The sequence below is a fragment of the Acomys minous genome (assembly GCF_964271855.1).
Source record: "Acomys minous genome assembly, chromosome: 15".
NCBI classification, from domain to species: domain Eukaryota; kingdom Metazoa; phylum Chordata; class Mammalia; order Rodentia; family Muridae; genus Acomys; species Acomys minous.
Window position 1 is genome coordinate 37,538,390 of NC_140497.1, and position 19,481 is coordinate 37,557,870.

At 38.0% G+C, this 19,481-nt stretch overlaps 2 protein-coding genes across 12 annotated transcripts in view; one reads left to right on the top strand and one right to left on the bottom strand.

The window, feature by feature from the left end:
* LOC311585367 (uncharacterized protein) overlaps positions 1 to 8,619 on the top strand; it is a 60,504-nt gene extending 51,885 nt beyond the window's left edge. The window contains exon 6 of the mRNA XM_084760485.1: positions 8,536 to 8,619. Within this exon, the coding sequence (XP_084616611.1) occupies positions 8,536 to 8,565 (30 nt within the window). The 3' untranslated portion in view covers positions 8,566 to 8,619. The remainder of the gene's footprint in view (positions 1 to 8,535) is intronic.
* TENM3 (teneurin transmembrane protein 3) overlaps positions 1 to 19,481 on the bottom strand; it is a 2,605,219-nt gene that overhangs the window by 966,982 nt on the left and 1,618,756 nt on the right. The window lies entirely within an intron of this gene.

The following is a 19,481-nucleotide window of genomic DNA, read 5'->3' on the forward strand; positions in this document are numbered from 1 at the left end:
GCATGGAGAGGAAAGCTGGACATGGTGTGCTGCTCTAAGTTATTGAGCTATTGGCAATTGTTTGGGAAAGAGAGAGAGAGAGAGAGAGAGAGAGAGAGAGAGAGAGAGAGAGAGAGAGAGAGAGAGAGAGAGAGAGACTGAGACAGAGAGAGACAGAGAGTTTTCTTTAAGAGTGTAGCCCTTGGCTAAGTTGGCCATACTCCAGTGGAAGACCACATATCTAAGAGTATTTGAGCAGCACAAATTGGTCTTGAAACATCAAAAATAAATGACACAAACATTTGTTGGTAGGGAAGGGAAGGTGAACTGTGGAAGAGCTTGGAAAACAGTGAATTGGGGGGAAGCCTTATGAAGTGAACTGGGAAGCCTTGGGGGCTCAAATTAAGGAAGAGCTAGGTGTGAATTGGCTGAAGAGTTGGGGCGGTGAATTGGAGAAGAATTGGTGGTGTGAATACAATTGTATGAAACTTTTAAGGAAGCAGTAAAGAAAAAGAGCAAAATCCTTCTTTTTAGTAAGGCTTTATTACAGTAATATGAAACAAGCTAATACAGATACAGAAACTTGCATGTGAAAGTTTTTACCACTGTAAGTTTGCAAAGTTTCTACTACATTTCTCCAAATTCCTTCCCTGTGTGGTTCTTACATAGAAATGACTAGGAGAGATGATGCTAATATTTGTAAGGTGCCTCTATGATAAAAAAAAAAAAAAACAACGCAGGGTCCGACTTGTGACCTGAACATGTTTAAAACAACTTTTAGATGAAGGGGCCGCAAATACATCCCTGTTCATAATCTCTGAAGGGGCAGGGGAAGCAAAGAGGACACATTCAAATATAGAATTCTTGCAGAAAACTTACAAGACTATCCAGCCATTTCTCACAATAAAGGTACTTAATACTAATATAAGTGCTTTAATTTACACTGCTGAGAGAAGCTTGTTACATATGTGGCTTTGGGTGTGAAGAACACTCTAGACTTGATGCTATTATTTTTCTCCTGTTGACAGTTTACTTAATTTTAAGGAAACTCAGTCCCTAGATGTAAATTTCAGAATAGTTTGTATCAAAAATTGCATCAGTATTAAATCAGATGTTTCATATGAAAATCCTTATAAACTGCTATGAGCTGTATAATTGAGCGCTGTAAAAGAATGTCGGTTTACCGAGTAGAAGATGTAGGTTGTGGGGACAGATACACTCTTACTGGGTTACTGTCAATCTAAGGAAAAAAAGGAAGAAGGAAAGAAAATTCCATCCTAGGTGATGAGAAAGTAAAATAGCATTTAGCTGTGTTTAATTGCATGTCAAATGTATTATTCCAAGGGGGTTGTGTTTTGGGGCTATAAAAAGTGTTTTCTATCATTTTTCAAGGACTGGGTATGGGTCATGGACAATATTCAAAGAACTGTGGGTTTTGATACGTGATTGGTTTAGTAGATTGATTGAATTGTCACAATCATCAAGATTTGGAGGAAGGCCTGTATGCTCTATTAGGGACATGCGACACAGATATCAACACTCTGTGTGGGGCATTATTAAGTATTGTAAGCGGTACCTGATTAGCAACAGTTGTCAGCACCTTTCGGCCAAATATTCACAGAGATGCTAAGGACACAAAATCAAGTTGGCTGACAAAGTCCTCGCATGCGTGCAGAAAAGGCAGGTTGGAGAGTAAAATGGTAGATGTGACTGCATGAGTGCCCTATGGGAAGTCCTCTATGCCAGGGTTTCTCAATGATCACTGAGAGCCACCTGTGAGAGAAATCCACCCTCTGTATTTGGACTGAGTCTTTATACTTTGTTTGATGTTTTTCTACGTTGCTAGAAAAATAGTTGGTAGGCTTATCATAGCTCCTAGTATCATTAAATCAAATGAGGCAATTAATCTATTCTGCTGACAAATCCAGGACCAAAAATGATACAAGCCAGCTAAGATTTTGGCATATAACCAGGAAGATGAAATCTAATTGCTATGCATGTGTAACTTTCTACTTGGAAAGAAGGTGTTCACCCCGAGTGAAAACCAGAACTTCCGCTAAGATAGAACAAAGGAAAAAAAAAAACCAAAAAACAAAACACATGTAAAAATAACATGGTGACTATAAAGGTGACATGCATTTTGACTCAAAAGGATTTAATGATAGAGTTTCTGTTGAGAAAGATCAGAGGTATAAACTGATATGGCACCTAGAATAATCACCTGATCATTCTGGACAAGCTCAATATCCATGGTGTGAAGAGTTTTCACTCTTTTTGTTGTTGTTGTTGTTGTTACTTTGTCATTTTATTTACAGCTTTTTAAAAATTTTATTTTATTAATTTATTCTTATTACATCTCAATGGTTATCCCATCCTTGCATCCTCCCATTCCTTTCTCCCTCCCATTTTCCCCTTATTCCCCTCCCCCATGACTGTGCCTGAGGGGGACTTCCTCCCCCTTTATATACTCATAGGGTATCAGAGGAAGGATAGCAGGCTACCAAGAGTTTTCACTCTTGTATGTAGCACTTAGTACTGCAAATTGTTGAGTAACCTTTGGAATTCTGACCTCTGCTGAGAGACTTTCCCATTCTCAAATTGGGTGGGTGGTTGTGGTCGGTCATGCCTTTAATCTCAGAGCTCAAAGACAGAGGCAGGCAGGTATCTGCATGTTTGAAGATAGCTTACTCTACATAGTGAGTTCCAGGCTACCTATGGCTACATAGTGAGATACTTCCTCAACAAACAAACAAACAAACATATGGACAGACAGACAGACAAGACAACTCCCCACCACTACATCATGAGCAATAAAAAATAAACTTTCTGATTTTTAGCATATGGTGGATATACACAAATGACAGTCAAAAAATTAACAGGTTATAGGTATATGCAGACAGACTTTGGGTTAATGTAAAGAGAGCCTTTATGTGCATGTATTACTTGGATATAATTCAGAATATATTCAAGCCAGGATTTGGGTAAGTTATGTACTAACTGAGCCTTAAAAGTGAACCCAGACCCCAAAAGACACACATGATGTATACTCATTTATAAGAGGATATTAACCCAACATAGATGATCTCTGAAAGGCTCCACCCAGTGGGGCATTGGGAAAGATGCTGGGACTTGCTGCTGGACTCTGGGTGTAGTACTGAGCAACGAGAGTGGCATGGAAAAACTGAGGGAAGGAATGACCCAAAGGGTTCAGGAGCCCCACAAGGAAACCATCAAGGCCTGTGGATCTGGACTCAGGGAGGCTTGCACAAACTGATGCACCAACCTAGGACAATGCATGCAGTTACCTAGACCCTTTTTCAGATCTATCCAATGGACAGCTCATTCTCCGCGCTTGTGGGGAGAACAAGGACTGCCTCTGACAGGAACTCTGGTGCCTATGATTTGATCATGTCCCCTTGGTGGGGAGGCCCAACGGCACACAGAGGAAGGGGAAGCAGGCTATCCAGCTGAGATACGATATACTGTGGCCATATGGTGGGAGAGGAGGTCCCCTTCTGTCAGAGGTCTAGTGGAGAGGAACAGGGCAGAAGAGAGAGGGATGATGGGAACAGGAAAAGACAAGCAAGGGGATAACATTCGGGATGTAATCTGAATAAATTGTAATACATTTTAAAAACTGAATACTGCATATATCAGTGTCATGGTTAGTGGACGTACTTTGTAAGTTTGAGTGGGGAGTCAGTGTTGAGCAAGATCATCTACGACAAACATGCAGTCTGCTAGAAAACATACAGATCTTAACGATAACAAGCCTAGTGGAATGTCGCCCATTGGCAGGTCACACCTAAGTGTAAATGACTAATTCTGTCATGATGGACTTGAGGGCTCTGAACTGAGAAGCACAAATTTCTCTCTCTTGAAACTTGGCACCGAAGCCAGGAGCCAATTTAAACCTGGAGGCATTGTGCACATCATTTACAGTCTGAGAAAGGTGAAGATAGATTTCAAGTCTCAGTTTTGTACATCCATAAGTAGCTCACCCTAAGTGATAGCCACCCTTTGGTATCAATTGTAGCCAGAACCAGAAGGCTCCTGAGATGTAGAAATAGAAGTAAGTTCTACAAAGCTGAGATTCTCACTGTCCTGCTATTGGTCATGTCTCAAAAGTTCGAAGACCAATTTAGGTCTCCGCAAAATAAAGGGCAGTGGGCAATTTTGAGTCGGTCTGAAGTTGAGGCAGGGAAGAAAAAAAAAAGTAAAAAGAAATGCTTCTTGAGGTAAGGAGTCTTTGAGGGTTGTGGAGTGAAATTTAACCTCAAGGAGCAAACTCGGGGTGGGAAAGCCTGTGAGTGTTGGAAAGCAGCTGTGGCCTGTGTCGGAGGAGAGTAGGAGAGAGATGGACTTCGAGATGTGAAGTGGAAAACTTTCTCCGAGGCCTTCTGTGTTTAAGTGTCTTTGAGATAATGAAATATGTTACCAGGGAAGTTGGACTAATCTACTTGCCTGGAGGTTTTAAGAAATATCCCAGATGTTCTCTGCCTGGTGACCCAATGTAATCTTGTACAGCATTGCAACCTAATCAGGTGAGAATTCAGACAGCATATGGAATGCAAAGTAGGTCCATTTTGGAAAACCAGTCCTGGCTTGTGGTGCACTGGCTGGTGAGGGGTGTGATTCCATTTGGTTTCTCAAAAATAGACTCCCCAGGGCCCTATTTGTCTAATTTTAGTATTTTTAAAAAATGGTATGTCCTTCTCAAAGTCAAAGCTGAATATTTTTATAATCATTGCCAAACCCAGGAAGTATGTTATGCAAGTGTTAGATTCTTCTGTGATGCAGAAGTACATGTAGTTGTTTCTGCATTTAAAATTTTATGGCAGATTAAGAATTTTTAAGAGTTGAAGCATCATTTCATAATTTAGCAAAGAGGCATCAGTAAGAGCACCTGGTTCTTCCTAACAGGTAAGTTGTGTGGTTTAAAAAGCCCTTTCCTAGTTTCAAGATTTTATTTGGTATAATAAAATCATAAATTATCTTCTTTGCATAAAATCTTTAACACACTAGTTGTTGTGCCAATATTTAAACCCAAATTAATATGATATCTCAAAATATATTCTAAGGGCATGTGAAAAACTTTCCACTACATTTTGATGCCTGGATGTATTTTCTTGCCTAAAGAACATGGAGAAATGGAATGAGAACGTTATCCTAAATGATTTGGACACTGGTGGACACTGACGAAGGTGTATGGGGCATCATCATACTTGGAGAGAACAGCTTGGAAAATGCTTCTTCCAGCTCTATATCCAAGCTCTGCTTTCCAAACTGTAGTCTGACACCATTGAGAGCTTGTTGGAAATGCAGACTTTGAGACTTACTGGGCCAGAATCTGCACTGTGAAAAAGGCAGTCCATGGATTGGTCCCCACACTCATATTTTAGATTTATTATACACAGTGACTTGTGCAAGGGAGTAGGAATTGAGAACTGGTTCCTAGTAAAAAAAAAAAAAGAGTCAAGATACAGAGTATGCCTGCTGGGCACCTCTGAAAGGAAGAAGAAGCTGTGGTTTTACACAATGGAGTATTTTCATCACTGTCACTGAACATTATGATAACCCATGTCACACCACAAAAAACTTCTCGTATAACTGAAGAATCGTTTTCACTGAAGATTTTTCTCTACCTTTGGGAATCATTGGCCTAGATATATGTTCTAAAGCACACAAAACAAAACAAAGAACATATATAATAAACACTGCATTTCTTCGTTTTTAAAATTGCAAATAGATCTTTTTCATACAATATATTCTGATTATGCCTTCTTTCCCAGCTTGCTCTGGATCTTACCCACCTCTCCACTCATCCAAATCTACACTCTTTCCCTCTATCTCTCTTTCCCCTCTGACGCTCCTTCTCCCTCTCCTCTCCCATCTCTCTCTCATTAGGATACCAGCAGACAACTAAAATAATCATAATAATGAAATAAAACAAGATAAAATACAAACAGTGATAGCTATGCTGTTAAAGGCTAGGCTCACAACTAAAAAATATCGCTTCTTGACTAACACAACGTTTCACCATTGACATACCCTCTATTTCCACAAGACCACCAAGCATTTTCAATGTGTGACTGTTCTTATCTTTTTGCCCATGTGGAATTCCTATTTTCTTCTCTATACCTGTGGAAGTATTAGCATTTTACAAAAAAAACATGAGCGCTGTTGCTATAAGATGCTGTTCATTACACATACGAGCCTTGAAATTTTGGGGGCTGCACTGAATACCTACACTTTACTAGTGCTGTGGTCATGGCTGAGGTTCTCAATCAGGTGGAGTCTTGTTTTATCTACATTGAATATGGACAGCCATGGTCTCCCTGCCAAACCGTCAGCCCTGAAATCATACATATAAGTAACATACAGAAGAAACATATTCTATTTAAGAACATGTTTTGTGTGTGTGTGTGTGTGTGTGTGTGTGTGTGTGTGTGTGTGTGTGTAGATATGGGCATGTAGTAACAATTAGTGAAAAAGGAGGCCATTGGTTTGAAGGAGATTGGGAAGAGGTTTTGGGAAAGTCTGGAGGGAGGAAAGGGAAGGGCAAAATATACAATTTCAAAATTAGAAAAATGGATTGGGGGTGTCAATGAATTGGTGATTAAAGATTTTATAGTAAAAGAGGTTTGAATTTGTCTAAATGTGAATGCATCTGGTAGGCTTATTAGATGTTTGATATTTTGATCCATTTACAAATCATCACATTTTAGAATCAGATTTCAATAATAGTCATAAATAACTTTTACTAGGTTCTATATACAGCCAGTACTTGTGAAGATATTGTTGAATTCTATAAGGGCCGAGCCATTATTCTAGTTTTGTTGCTGATCATAGGAAATATACAGAGAGAAAGAAACCCAAATCACATGCTAGCAAGTAATTTAGATAGAATTAGGTCCAGGTTTCATAATCCCAGGGTTTTAGTATTGAATGCAGCAACTCCTTTGCCAAGGTCCAAGGTTGAAGAGTTGTTAGCCATTAGCACAGGCAAAGTCATGTGACTAGTACTTCAGGCTTTTTCTATGAGATTCTCCACAGAAGTTCAATTATATTGCATGTACAAATCTTTCAAAGACAATGAGCGAGGCTAACTTAAATGAGCTTAAAAGGGAGGTTACTCTATAAATTTCTCAATTTCAAAATGAAACTCATACACCAAAAGTATAGATAAACACTCTTTGGTAGAAGAGGGAAAGTCTTTGAAAACACAGACTGAGCTTCAATGAAGGTCATTATCTTGAAAGCTTTCAAATGTTCACAAGAGAAAAAGATTTCTAAGTCATGCTTTAAGAAGGAAAGGAAATGAAAATCAAGCAAATGAGAGACGGCAAGATGTTTCTTGTTCATTAGACATTTTATGTTTTGTAGTTGTTGAATTTAATTGCTTATAAGATTATGAAAACATTCAAGCCCATAAATATTTGATATCTGCTGCTATCACATTATAATAAATCAAATGGTATTTGTATCTTTGATAGGAATATAGCCAACTTGGTAATAAAGGCATACTTGTGAATAACTTTTGGTTTGGTAGAAAAAAGATGCAACATTTCATAATATAAATTGAAAATAGGCTCGCACCATTAATATCACATGAATGAAGGGTAAAACAAAAATTCTATAGTAAATTAGCATTCGATTTATCTAGATTTTCTTTACTGCTTTTACTTATCTGATTGTTAAGCATTTCATACATAAATTTGGTCTTTTGATCAAGTAAATAAAGGCTTTCTGATTGCTGAGTAATTGTTACGTTAGAACATCAGTCATTCTCAACACTCCCTAAGTAAATAACCTGAGTGTTCTAGACAAGAATGTTTTCTGTACATGATCATCAAGAGCCAGTAAATCAGACTTGAAATTGTGGACTGAGGAACTAATTTTGAAGACTGTAAGATGTTTAGTGTCAGCTTGGATTCCATATCCTATAGAGAGACACAGCCACAAGCATCTCCAATTCCTGACAAACCAATATATAGAATATGTTTTAATTCTATGGTATGGGGTATGGGGAAGACATGCAAACTGCCTCTTGTGGAAAACTATTGTTTAAGGCAATGATTTAAATGGGTGAGTAGATTTGGCTTCTTTGTCGAAAATCAAGTGACCATATGTGTGTGGATTCATATCTGGGTCTTTGATTCGATTCCACTGATCAACCAGCCTGTTGCTGTGCCAGTACCATGCTGTTTTAATTACTATTGCTTTATAGTACAGGGGGAGGTAGTCCCCCTCAGGAACAGTCATAGGGGAGGGGAATAAGGGGAAAATGGGAGGAAGGGAAGAATGGGAGGATACAAGGGATGGGATAACCATTGAGATGTAACAAGAACAAATTAATAAAATAATATATATCTTGGAAAAAAATAAATGGGTTAGTAATTGTGTTTTATACCAACTGTCTAAAACTTCCTTAAATTGTCTTTAGATTGGTTTGTTTTTTAAATAGTCACATCTGCATATTCTCAAAAGTTGAAATTGTCTCCCCATGTTTTTTCAATTGAATAGGCATTTGTTTTTGTTTTTGTTTTTGCACAGGAGTTGAAATTGTTGTTTGCATTAACTTAAATAGACAATCAAGTGGACATTTCCTGCTATCTGAAGATACCTTGATCACTTTCTCAGCCGTAGTCTCTTGTCTTATGCAATCTTCCTAATTAAAACAATGTGAGTCTCTCTTTCCTTTGAGTCAATAAACTATCTCCTATAAAAAAATGTCGTTTCTAATTATTGAAAGAAACCCGAGACACCTGCTGCTCATGCAGAGGACCTCTTCTCTCGGCATTTACATGGCCACTACCAACTATCTGTAACTCCACTTCGATGAGCTCTACCATTCTCTTCTGGTTCTGTGGCCAAGCATACTCATAGTACACATAAAACCACTGACGCATATAATAATATTTTTAAAGTATAAATAGGACTAATTGGAAATGTTTCTTTGAAAAACCAGTGCCCAGGCCAGTGTTCATTAAAACTGTTATACATGAACACACCCATCCCTCACCACTGAATTTTCTGATACACTTGTCATTATTATTGCTGATCCTCTTCTTGATTTTTTTTTGTGTGTGAGAGACTCTAGAAGAGGAACCAGCACCCCACTGTTTAATAAGCCACCACCAGGTTGTCAGTCTTTTTATTCAACATCAAGTGATGAAACCATAGAGACAAGATAGAAAATATGTGACGGAAACTACTTGTTTAGTGAAATTGAGTTTTGATCATTTCTCTACCCAAAGGCGCAATCGTGGCACTTAAATTTTGGTAGTAAACAATAGTTGTCTAGTTGGACTTAATTCCCACACAACAGGAGGAAAATCAATCCTGGTACTATAAAATTAGCCAAGTACTAGTGGCTAGTAAGGTCATGGAGATTAGAGGAAATTTTACTGCAGCTACTTTTTAAACCTATATAATTGCTAACTGCACTCTAAATTCTTTGGGACATTCAAATACACCCACGGATAAATGTAGCTTTCCCCATCAAAGAGGCTTATTTTTAAAGTAGGCAGATAGCATTACAGAAATCTACAATTAATCACATGCCCAGGCTGAGGTAATACATCTACAATATAACACCCACTACTAAGTGTCAGGTAACATCATAGAAGGGGGGGGGGGCGGGGAGAAGAATATAGAGCTAGAGGGCCAGAATGTTTGCTGAGACATTTTTTTCTTTTAGATATAACAGAGAAGTTACATATGGAGTCTCAACAATATTGTTGCCAGAACAAGACCTGAGGAATGGCACCACCAGTTGGCATGCCAATACCTCAGGAGGCCCCACTCCTAGTTGAAGAGCTATACGTAACGAACAACTGCCAAGAGAGAGAAATCTAGTCTCTAGGGACGAGCCCCTTAGTCGATTAGTCTATAACAAAGGGTCACCCCTAAAGAACATACACACATAAGCAACACCGAAAGGACTCAATAAATTGTGTTTATCTATCTAGTCATATATATATATATAATTTATATATATATTCATATATATATAAATTCATATATATATAAAATTTATAATTAAAGAAGAGACTATGAATTTGAGAAGGGAATAAGAAGAATATTAGGGCAGTTGATGAGGAAAAAAGGAATGTAAAAGTTACATAATTATATTTTAATAAAAAACAAAATAAATAAAAAAAATCAGATTTACGGAAAGACTTATGTGGAAGACACTGCTCTTATCCCCCGAGTGGTTGGAGCTTCACAGTGAGGAGTCAAAACACTCCTTATGCACCTCAGATATGACACTAGTGCTGGAGCCTAAGTGAAGCTCTCAAATCTGGGGAGAAACATTCTAGCTTCAATATAAAAGTTGGGTTCTTCCCATTAGGATCATAAAACTACGTTTCTTTCAGATATAAATTCAGTACATTCTCTCTCTCTCTCTCTCTCTCTCTCTCTCTCTCTCTCTCTCTCTCTCTTTCTCGAATGGAAGCTACTTTATTACAAAGTATTCCTGAAAACTACCTTCCTCCACTGCCTGCTCCTCCACTTTGTTTTGGTATCTACAAAACCCGACACTTCATAAGAGCTGAATGCATGTATGTATGCTAAGTGCATTCATCCCTCTTCTGTACTGTACTACTTTAAATCACAGAATATAATAGAATTGATAGCACATATTTTCCTTTCTGTTTCTCCTCTCTGAGATTGCAGCTGTACTTCATGTCGGCAGTGATGCTTGGGAGTTTAAACTGAACATAATTTCACATCCTCTGCGAAATAAGTAGGTATCTGTTGTGCCTCGTTATTTATGCATTTTTTTCAACTCTCACTGATGGCTGAAGGAGGCTTCACAGTATATTATGATGATTTGACTTGAAAGTAGCTGGCTGCTTTTCCCCAAAGTCATTGCTTCTTCTTGAATCACCATTTGTTTAGTCACTTAAATAATATTATTCTACATGTAGCAACCTATTGAGATTTTTTCACTTTGGTTCTCCATTCATGGAATCAGAGATTCACGAGAAGTTGGGGGTAATCATTCATAGCAATGTGGTAATCTTATGAATGCTTCATTTATTTTCAAATGAACAAGAAAGAAGTGATTCTTTATGAAGTAAGGAATAACCCCACTTTCCCGTTATCACACCCGGAGGACCTCACAGCCCATACCCTCCTTTCTGTGCTCCCTTATATATCAAGTTCACACACAATACATAACGTTTTCCAAGCGATCAGACCACAAACTCAAATAGAAATGTTCTCTCCCAGGAGTATGGTATACTGAGGCAGAGTAATCACTATTTTGAGGCCAGGTTAGGCTATATAGAAAGATCTTGTCTCAAATTAAACAAAAAGACCTGAATGTATGTTGCTAAACAACAAAATCAGACAATTGAGAGAAGAAAAAAATCACTAACTTTGGGCATTGAACTCTGAATCGTATAGTATTAGAGGAAATTAAGAATTACTATTTTTTTTAATTTTTAAAAGACTATCCCAGATAGATTTAAATAAAGAATTATTTATTCATCTTTTGGCAGGGTCTCTCTAGGTAATATAGTTATCCTAGAACTCATTATGTAGACCAGGATGGCCTTGAACTGAATCACGGAAGTCTGACTTCCTCTGCCTTCAGACCTCTGGGATGAAAGGCATATACCACCACACTGGCCCTGTGAAAATCCACTTTTAAGCAGAATACTGTTTCTGTATTATAGCCAAAGTCACACATTCATGATAATTATGTAATGGCTTGTACATTTTATATAAACATGTACATATGAAATGGTCTCTCAAAAGCAATTCTTACCATTATGAAAAGTTAAGTAAATATTGATTTACAAACACAACAGATCTGTGATGACCAGACAAAAGACTAACTCTAAAGGTCAAAGGTGGTTACTGAAAGCATAGACATCCTAAAATTAATAGTTTGATTGTTGTTATTATTGACAGCTATAAGTAATCCTGTCACTACTGTCTGAAATCTCAATGTAGGATAATCTGTGTCATGAAGTCAAAAGTATGTAAAAGCCTTTCAGAGATGCAGCTGACTGTTCTTGATGCCTGTCCACTATCAGCAATTTCTCTCTGTCTGCTTCACTTTGATAGTGTCTTTTAAAAAAATAATTATTAAGTTAGTTTAAATGTGCTAAAGTGACATTTTTATTTTGATAAAGAAATGCACAATAAATGAAATCTTAATTGGAATTTTCCACTTGAAGAACATTCCTTTTAGAAGAGTGCGATGTTAGAGTACAGCCTCAAGTCAAGTCAGGATCGTTGACTGTATGTACTCAGTTCTGTAACCAAAGAAACAGCATAATAACAAGTATTCGTTTATGTTCTTCATTGTGGACAAATCACCCCCAGGCACCAAACACTGGTTCTACAGAAAGCAATATTCAAAATGATCTATAACAGTTCTGCCAATATGTGCGTCAACGTGTCCCTAGTGTTCATGTAAGTTGCAACAATTTAATGAAAACTCAACATTCTGCTCTTCCTGAAGACACCCACACTCAGTTCCGAGCACTCACATTTGGTGGCTCAAAATCACCTATAATCCCCAAACTTAATGATCCGAAACTAAATATCCTAAGAATAAACAATTACTTGATTTTTCCATATAAGCTTTATTCTGGTTTTGAATGAATTTGAGTCTGTGCTAAAAGGGATATTAATCATGTAAGACAGGATTGACAAACTTTTTTTTTAATGGATTACAAATATTTTAGGATTTGTGGGGCAAACAGTGTCTGTTGTGGCTTTTCAACTCTGAAAATGTAACAAAAAGCACATGCACGCACTTTAGTGATAAATGTGGCTCTGTTCCATAAGACATGATTTGCATATATGGAAATTGGAACATCATCTAATTTTCATATGTTACAAAGCATTATTTTCCTTTTGACTTTTTTTTCCCAATCTTGTAAAAACCACTTTGAAAATTCTTAGCTCATGAGCCACAGAAGAAGAGACAGTCGGGCCATATGGCCCGAGTCATAGTTTGGTGACTCTTTATTAGAATAGTATACAAATGGCTTTATAGTCATTTCATTAATATGGTGTTGAAAATACAGTGCTAAAGAGGATAATCAGTGTCATGGCGAAGAATTTATAATATTGACTTTAAAATTTTTTAATTGCCTATGGTAATGTCCTGTGTTTTGGAATGACATCTAATTTTCTATAGGAGCCCACCAATTCTCTAAGTGTAAAAGCAAAATTCACAGTCCCACACCAATTATGAATAGTCATCATCTTTTATAGTCATCATTAATTGCTGAAATGTAAGCAAAAAAATAATATTGTAGTGATTTCTAAAGGTTGCAGCCATTCTTTCAAGGTGCTATTCTCTCAGATAGTTGAACACAATTAGTTTGGGATTTATTTTTCCTCACTTCCCTTCATGTGTCTATGTTTTTACGTGTATGTGTGTGCAGGTGCAGGTGGAGGCTAGAACTGGCCATCAGATCCACTAGAACTGTATTATGGGTGGTTTTTCCCCAAATTGAGTGCTCAGAACTGAATTTGGGTGTGTCTTCTGAAGGAACAGTATCTCTCTTACCCAATGTTCCATCTCTCCAGCCACACAAAAATATGCATACACACGTGTGCATATGTGTGTGTTATTTCATTTATTATTTATGTATTTATTTATTAGTTTTTTATTGTTTTTGTTTTAATTATGTGCCAATATGTGGATGTGTGGGGGTATGTGCACATGAGTATATGTTGCCATGGAGGCCAAGTGCATTGTGTCACCTTGGAGCTGGAGTTATAGTGGGTTTTGACCTGTCCAGCATGACTGTGGGAGCTGAACTCAGGTCATTTGGAAGGGCTTTAATTGTTATTTACCTCTGAGCCATTTCTCCAGCCAGCAATTTTCTAATGAAGATACATATGTATAATGAATATATATAATAAGTATATATTGTGTGTTTGTGTCTTCATATATACTGTCATATATATATATATAATTTCAAAGTATACCAAAAAACTTTACTCCTTTTTCATGAACACCATTCTCCCTTTGCTGTAGTCAAGTGGTAATTGACTTGAAGTGTTACTGCCGTGGAAATGATTTTATGATGAGGTGAATATCCAGGTAATTTTGGAGTAGTATCCTGACCACTTCTGATGCTGTAGAAAGGACAAGGCTTTTTGTCAGTTCCTGCTTCTCACCTAAGAATTGGGGGTCTGGAATTCAGCTCGAGTTAAACTCTCAGTGCTGTCATTAGTTTGGTCTAAAATAAAGCTGACTTGCTTGCCTAAGGCAAAGCAGTCATCCCAAATCAGCTGCCGTTTTAATGGAGTCTTCAAACCATGGCATAGTCCATTCACACTGACCTTTTCTACCTGAGTGGGTGATGCATTATACATCAATGCTCCCAGAAGCAGCTTGGACTATGGAGGTGAGAAGTCAGGGAAAAACTCAAGTGACATAGAAATAAGTACATGTGTCGCCCAAATACTTGTATGCGTCACGGGATCATGTAAGTCTATGTTATAGTGCTCTTCCAGGCTTGGCATGAGGTATAGATTGTCCAGGCTATGAAGTCCTGCATGCTAGCCACCTGGCTTCAGGGCAGATGGCCTTTCAGCTCTCTCGTGACATTTCAGGACACACTTGCAGTCCTGTGCTTCCCTAATCTTTGAGTGTGAGAGCTAGGCTTCACTGTGAAGGGAGCTAAAGGTGTGTATTCTTCCAGTGTGCTAGTAACAAAGATTGCTTATGGGAACCCGTCACCCTATGAAGCTTGTATCCTGTGACACAATGGAACTGCAGCTCCACAACGGAAAGAAAAGATGCTAATTCTAAAGAATCATTTTTACCCTTCATACTGAAAATATAGTTTTTCTAATGTACCCGGATTATGTTTTCCCCGCTCTCTAAACCTCCCAGTTCTTCCCTGCCCCTCCTCTCCCTTCCTGCCTCTCGGGAGAGAACAAGCTGGCCTCTAATGGATAATAATAAAAATATGATAAGGTAAAACAAAATCTAATGCGTTGGAACTGGACAAAACAAACAGAAGAGCTCAAGAGAACGCACTAGAAACATAGAACCATGTACACACGCACACACACACACACACACAAACACACAAATACCACACACACACACAGGAATCCCATTAAGACTTTAACTGGAAGCCATAATATATGGGAAAGACCTGGTACAGACCCATGTGGGGGCCTGTGCATGCTGCCTCAGTCTCTTTGAGGTCATAAATGCTTTGATCCTATTGACTTAGAGCTTGTTCTCTTGGTGTCCTTAGTCTCTGCTGGCTCTTTCTTTCTACCTCCTCTTCCTGGTGGATCCCTGATCCCTGAGTGGAAGGATTTGGTAGAGGCATCCTATTTAGGGCTGAGCATCCCAAGCCTTTTCTTTTCTGCATAATGTCTGTCTGTGGATCTCTGTATTTATTCCCATCTGCTGCAAGGATTAAGCTGGAGAATCATGGTGTTGAATTAGTACTTAAGATGGCGGATGATTTTTTTTTCACAAATGTTACATATATGTTGGACAGTTAGACACATGCTCTAACTTTAAAGGCTTGTGTGCCAGGGAATGTGCTAGACGTTTTAAAATAGATACTCTCTAATCTCCCTTAAAACCTGCATACACAGGGTATACAGATCCAGTGCTTAGGGATTCTTGACAGGAAGCAGCAAGCAAGTAGCAGAAAACATTTAGTAAATCCTATGTAGACATTCTCAAATGCAACCATGAGGCATAAGATTAAATGATTACAATATGCATTCATATTAGATGCAGCCTTAGAACTATGTATACATGTTCATATGAACACATTTTTGTATAACGTGGTTGCCGGAAGAAGAGTAAGCTTTCTCCTAAAATCAGCCCTCCAAATGACCGTTTTTCTGGTACATCTATTATTGATGATATGGGTCAGAAAACAAGTTATTTCCCCACCTTATTTAATAGCAAACTGTGGCCCACAAGTGACTTGTACTTATTTTGTGTATAGACAGGAAGTGACGAAACTAATCTTTCCACTGTGGTTCATTTGTTTGTTGGATTTCACTCCTAAATGTCACTACTCAACGTTGCTATTTACTTTATTTGGCAGTTATGAGAGATGCTTTGTCTTCCCCGTATGAACACATATTTTTTTATGTTTCCCATCAATACCCATGACAATGATAATAAATCCTATGGCTTGTAATGAAAATGGGTTTTTTTTTCCAGTTTAGTATAGTTGATAACAAAAATAAGGAGATCAATAAAACAATGAACTATTGTCTCATCTAAACAAATGATAATTTAGTGATGTTCAAAGTAATTTGATTAAAGTGTGAACAACTAAATTAACTGTGAATGATAACTTACAAAGCAGTCTTGCCAAAAATATTTTCAGTTCATATGTGTGGGCAAGATAGATAATAGATAGGTTTAGGTCTCTTTATATACATACATGGAAGGAAAAAGACGTGTAGGAATCCACACTGGTTAAAACCTAGGGAGGCAGCGAACAGCCAGAAAAGAGAACTCTCACCCACTTGATTCTCAAAGGGGAAGGCAGGCAGGAAACCCTAGCATGCACATCACAAAAGAACAGCTAAGTGGCCAAAGCTGCTACAGAAGGGTAGACTAAGAATCCCCACCTCCTTCCTCGAATCCATAATGTGACTTGTCTAGGAGACCTATGGCAGTTTTTAGGTCATGCATGTAACTACCATAATCATAATGGATCCAACTTAGGAGAAATTAAAGTACAAGTAATACATACTTACAAAGGTATGAAATTAATTCTGTGTTAAGAGTGTGGAATTATCCAATTGTGGTCTATTACACTCAACATAGATGTACCTAAGTGACTAGATTTTAATAAAATAAAGGGAATTAGGGAGAATATTTAGAAATTTTATTAGCTATTTAAAAACAATAGAAGAGTGTCTCAAAAGCTCCATGTATTAGGAAAAAATAATCATGGCAGAGTTAACTGCTAAATTATATGTGATCTTAATTTGTGGATCCTCCTCTTTTGACCCAGCAATTAATTACAATGGGTTTTTATATCTATAGATTGAGGCTTCTCCTTAGTTTTTTTTTTTTTTTCTTGAGGTGGTGAGGTTATTTTTCTTGCCATTTGGTTTTACTCAATTATGCCCAGAGACCGTACTTCACAAATCACTATGCTCCGGAACTTGTTCAAAATTGTTTTGTCAAAATCATGAATAGCTCTATTTTTTTTTTCCTTAGAATAGTTTTCTACTGGCCAGTGGGGCTCAGATGTTTTTGAGACCATCAGCCTCAGCGCTGGTCCAGCTTATACCATCCTAGTGAAAGAATCCTAACCCATCCCCTAGGCACTCAAGCTTTCATTTCCTTATGAGTTAGAAGGGTATCTCATCAAGTCATGTTCTCAAAGGGTACCAACCCAGTAAAAACCACGCATTTATTAAAGATCTAACAATGTCTCCATATACTATCTTTCCCAACTGACACCCACATACAGCCACTCACACGTACAACCACACACACACACACAAGTCTATCGACTGTATTGTTCAGATACGTGCTTTATTCGTTTTCTTTTTTTTTTTAAAAAATATGTATTCGTTTTATGTGTATGATTGCTTTGCTTGCATATATATTTGTTCACATGTACATGCTTGATGCCCAAGGAGATCAGAAAAGGGCATCAGAGCCCCTGGAACTGCGGGTCACTGATGATTGTGAGCCTCCATGGGGTGCTGGGCATTGAATGTGGGCCCTTTGCGAGAGCATCAAGTGCTCTTCGACCCCTGAGTCATCTCTCAGCCCCTTTACTCATTTCCTGTAGCTTAGAGTTTTATAGTCCTCATCCTCCCTCCCATCAGTTGGCTTTATCCAATTGCATTTCTGTGCATTTTTAAGTTATAACATTCCACAAGTTTGTTGTTTGGTGCAAAAGCCTCCTAATTGTTCATCTCTGTCAACAGAAGGTTTCCATTTCTAAAGGTTATTTTTGTTTTGTATGAAAGGAGATAATTCCTACTTTAGATGTTATTGATAACACACTACAATTGTCTTTTTCAACATATTAAACGTAATCTTTTTAGGCAACTGGATATTATCTTCTTTCTCAGTTTGGAAGTCTTTGCATCCCAATCCCCAAAATTCTTTTACGTGATTGGGGTATGCTTGGTTTGATACAATTCCTACACTGAAAAGAATATTTAACATTATACATTACCTAATTTTTCATTTTTAAATTCTTATTATAAGTGGGTTCAACAACCTGTTTCAGTTCTTTCTGTCCTTTGCAATCCAGCTTCACTCCCACTGTACTTTAAATGTCAAACTGTAGTTTGAAGTTTCAAGTACAAGAATTTCTGTCAGACAAGGAAGATAAATCATTTAAACAATTTTTTGGAAGTTATAAAAGATTTGTTAAACAACACAGAGAGTTGGTATTGATTTTTTAATGTGTTTCCTAAAATGGAAAGTTGGAGATAATAAGCAGTCAGTTTGAAAAAAAAAAACTTCTATGAGAGAGAAATTCCAGAGGAGGATATAAAAAGAGAAAGAAAGAAAAGAAAAGAAAAGAGAACATCATTTCACTGAAAACCACCCTCTTTGTAGAAGCAGACTTAAGTCACAGCTTTTCTGCCACCAGGACCTCCCTGCCCTTCTGACTGCATGAAAAGAAGGTAGTGAAATATTTAACAACCTGCTCTTAGTTCAAAGTTGAGTCTATAAAAACCGTAATGACTCTTGTACTTACTAATCTATTCTGTTCCATAAGGTGCAGCGAGCCAGTATACACATCGCCCTCGCCCAGATTAGAGCGTGCATCAGCGCAGGCTACTAGGGAAAACTCGCAAACTTACATCTTTCCCACCTTCAGCTTCTGTGCTGCTTTATGTCTTTGGACCAGGGAACAAAAATATTTCCCAACAAATGACTTTCATATGCACCGCCTCTCCCTATTACTGGAGACTGTGTGATTTTCAAATCATATACATTTAAAATGTTAACACCTAAGTGGCTAAAGTTTCTGTTTTAAATAAGAAAAAAAAAGGCAAAAAAAAATAGCCTTGTTTATTTCTACTTCAAAGTTGCATAGAAACTTTAAAACAGCCACCTACTGCTGGGCCACCCATCCCTCATCCAATACTGGTCCTTGAAGGCGCTCACTGGGAGGCAAATGAAAGCAACAGACTCTCACTAAGCATTTTTATTCAATTCCATCTATTGTCATATTCCAGAAAACACTTGAGAAGTGAGTGTGTGTCGGCTGGGGTGGGGGTCGGGGGTGGGGTCGGGGTCGGGGCAGGGGGGGGGTGGGGGGTGGGGGCGGAGGGGGGGGCCAAGGGGTGGGGGGGGGAGCAGTCGTAAAAACTGGTAGCGAGCCGTCAAGGGTATAGTTTGTCACTCTTCCATAGACAAAAGGCAGGCTGTCATAATAAACAGCATTTATTCCCTTCACATTTGTGGCTTAGGGCTGGAGAAGGGGAGGTGTCACCGGCTGTAATTGTAGAACACATAAATAATAATAGTAGCTTGCAAATCATTG